The sequence below is a fragment of the Temnothorax curvispinosus genome, unplaced genomic scaffold (assembly GCF_003070985.1).
Source record: "Temnothorax curvispinosus isolate PA1 unplaced genomic scaffold, ASM307098v1 QBEX01015556.1, whole genome shotgun sequence".
NCBI classification, from domain to species: Eukaryota; Metazoa; Arthropoda; class Insecta; order Hymenoptera; family Formicidae; genus Temnothorax; species Temnothorax curvispinosus.
The window spans coordinates 3,414-6,462 of record NW_020225336.1 but is presented as its reverse complement, the minus strand read 5'-3'; the positions used below and the strand labels follow the sequence as shown (position 1 = coordinate 6,462).

Here is a 3,049-nt window from a genome sequence, read left to right as displayed (position 1 = left end):
ACGGCTGCACGCGTGTCACCGTTTTTTCGCGGCGCTCCAAAAAAATGGCTGGCACGGATTTTAATAACAGATATAAAATTTTGAAAAAATTTGTATGCACTCTTAAAATATAGTAAAATATGTGGGAAAAGTTGTTTATCACGTGGCTTTGTCGTTTTCCTTTTAAAAATCATTCATTTTAGGGCCCTGTCACACTAGGGAAGCCCCTTAATCAAAATGTATATGTATAGATATGATACAAATACAACTGAAAGTAATTTCTTATTTAAGATATATCAGATATAATTTATTCAAAAATAAATTGCGAATGTTTCTTAAAATGGAGCGAAAATGGAATTGGCGACGAAAAAAGCATGACGTAAAATCAAGTCACGGACTGCGCAGTGTTTCGTATATCTTTCGTGAAACCTTAGTAATAACTAATATATTAATTATACCTATATAAAAATCTTGGAAATAAATTAAATGTTGAATACATTTACATCTGATAGCTGAATAGAATTACACGCAAAATCATCGTAACCACTTTAATTGAATGCAATCGCAATGCGATCGAACAATCAAAATCTTATCTTAAATATATGTATACATATACATATGTACAGTTAAGATGTCTATATTGATATCAAGAAGAAAAATATAATCGTAAATCTCTTTAAGAGATCCTCATAAATACTTTATTGAATGTAAACTAGATGCTATATTTATATGCATCGTACATGTATGATATCTGAGAGAAAGAGAGATAAACTTATCTCTCGTTAAACTATTTCATTCGTTCCACTTGAAAATGTCATTGTCATTGTCAATGTCAATCAGATTAGATTTATTTCGTCTGATATACTTATGCAATATCTTAATAGAATATCCAATAATTAAAACCGCTTGTTGATTGTGATCAATATTCGCGAAACAGAAATCGATACGAGTTCGATATCAAATCGAACATATCGTAGCTTATAATAGGTATATCGCTGTATCATACGTTACAAATCAACCGTCACAATTGATTGCGAAACATTTCCATCAGGATTTTGCAAGATTCGCATGCCAAAATTATTTTAAATTATTTTAATAAGTAGACGACTAAAATTAGGAACGACGACTTTTATAAGTTCGTTTGTCTCGCACCGATCTCATGAATTTACGAATTTTTATGAATATTGATGAACCACGTGTTTAACTTATTGTTAGCCAGATATTCGATAAACGAGTAGATAAGATGAAAGTAATCGTGAAACTGTCTTTTTTTAACCAGCGGTATCTCGGGCATAATCGGCATAACCGGCATAACGATATTAACGATATTAACGATTCCTCTCGAAAGCAATTTTTTTAAAAGAGTCATAGTCACGCGGTCAATACGGTCAATCGACTCAACACTGGGTTTACAAAGCCTTAAGGCATTTGGTAGCGGCCAATCTGACCTCCGTGATCTGCGAGATCGCGGTCGAATAAACATTATACAGGCAATTATTTCCCTGCAAAAAGATATTATTGGACGCTGACTCGGCGGTGAGTTTGGCGGAATTTGCTTTGTTCTGCAAGTCTCTCACGGCGATATTGGCTGTCGACAGCTTGAGGGCGACGCATCTCTGCATTTGGAAAATGTCATTACTGAAGCAGTTTGGGAAGATGCTGTCCAATTCTATTATCAGCGTACGTCCGGTCTGTGAGAAAAGTGACATAAATAGAACTCTTGTCGTATGCCTTTTTTTAATTAACACTCAGCGAAGAGCCAAGTATGCGATAATTATCGTAAAAATCTACCGTGATAAGGTTGTTGATAAAATCAAGTTCGCTCTTGATGGAGCTCTCAGCAGTGTCGACGCATTGTCGCTGAGCATCACTTGACGCTAAGTCCCAAATGTTTTTCAAACTATTAGAAGCGGTATCGTAGCATGGCTGCGCATTCTTGCCCTCTGCCTTCGCGGCTTCCACTTCTTTCTAACAATTAAATATACCAACCAATAATGTGCAATGAATAAATTAAAAGTTAAGATAGTAGCGCACTATGTAGTTGTATTGTTCCATAAGACGTATATAACGTTAATTGTGTTGTGTTATATTATATTAAACGTGGCACACACACACACACACACACACACTATTGTTTATTATACATACATATATCGTGTTGTTGAAATAAATATTGAAGACTTGAATGAAAACTAATTAAAACAAATTCGAAAAAGCTGCAGTATTTGAAAACTTACTCGACACATTTCATAAACAATATTAATTATATTGTACCTCGATTATCATACGCGGATTTATTACTTACACGTATCGCATCAATTATCGGATTGCTGTAATCGTTGAGTCTTTGCCTTTGTCCTATCCAAATATTTTTTATTTTGAAAATTGTGTCATGCGCGATGTTACTTTGAAGACGCTCGAGCTGTTCTATAATATCCTGCACTTGTTTTCTCGATCTTTGCACACCAGTCCTAAGTGAATCCAAAGGATTAGCATTGACCTAAAAAAAAGTTTTTTTTTTCTTTAATGAACCTGAGTATTTTCAAGAAATTCATATTGTATAATCTTTGTTTGAATTCACAGCTAAATTTTGTTGATAAGAGTGTTATGTAGAACTTGGCAAAATGAATTTTAGACGTTCCTGAAAAGACCAATTCTTTTAATTCAATGATTCATGATTTTTTAAATTAAATCTTGAAACTTTGAACAAACATTCTTCGAAAAATATCAAAAGTATTGTATTTGTCATTTTAGAGAGATTAGATTATTCTTGAAATAACTTACAGTACAAAAGGCAACTAAAAGACACACCGTTGTAGCGAGTCTCATGTTTATCGGTATCACTCGGGAGCTGCTCGAATTGATACTCAAAGCCCATTGACTGACTGACTGCAACAAGTTAATTTCACTCTCATCTTATATATAGATTTGTACATGTATACATATACTGTAGATAAATAACCTACACGGCGTTAGCGTGTATCAGCTTGAATAAATAAAAAAGGAAAATCCGATGAAGCGAAAATTTTACGACATCTACCCGTATACGTGCAATCTCATATGGATTCCT

General features: G+C 33.9%; 1 protein-coding gene across 1 annotated transcript; it reads right to left on the bottom strand.

Moving 5' to 3' along the window:
* Positions 1–638: 638 nt before the first annotated feature.
* Positions 639–2,868, bottom strand: LOC112465846. Its single transcript, XM_025033598.1, has 4 exons — positions 2,764–2,868; positions 2,285–2,479; positions 1,771–1,947; positions 639–1,670 (listed from the first exon to the last, which is right to left on the bottom strand). Exons 1-4 carry the CDS (start codon positions 2,806–2,808, stop codon positions 1,389–1,391), a joined length of 699 nt encoding a protein of 232 aa, XP_024889366.1. The 5' UTR covers positions 2,809–2,868; the 3' UTR covers positions 639–1,388.
* Positions 2,869–3,049: the final 181 nt, after the last annotated feature.

Coding starts and splice junctions, on each gene's coding strand:
- LOC112465846 (XM_025033598.1), bottom strand. CDS start 2,808: ATGAGACTCGCTACAACGGTGTGTCTTTTAGTTGCCTTTTGTACT. Junction 2,480..2,763: donor TTTTAGTTGCCTTTTGTACT/GTAAGTTATTTC, acceptor ACTTTTTTTTAG/GTCAATGCTAATCCTTTGGA. Junction 1,671..1,770: donor TTATCAACAACCTTATCACG/GTAGATTTTTAC, acceptor CTTTTCTCACAG/ACCGGACGTACGCTGATAAT.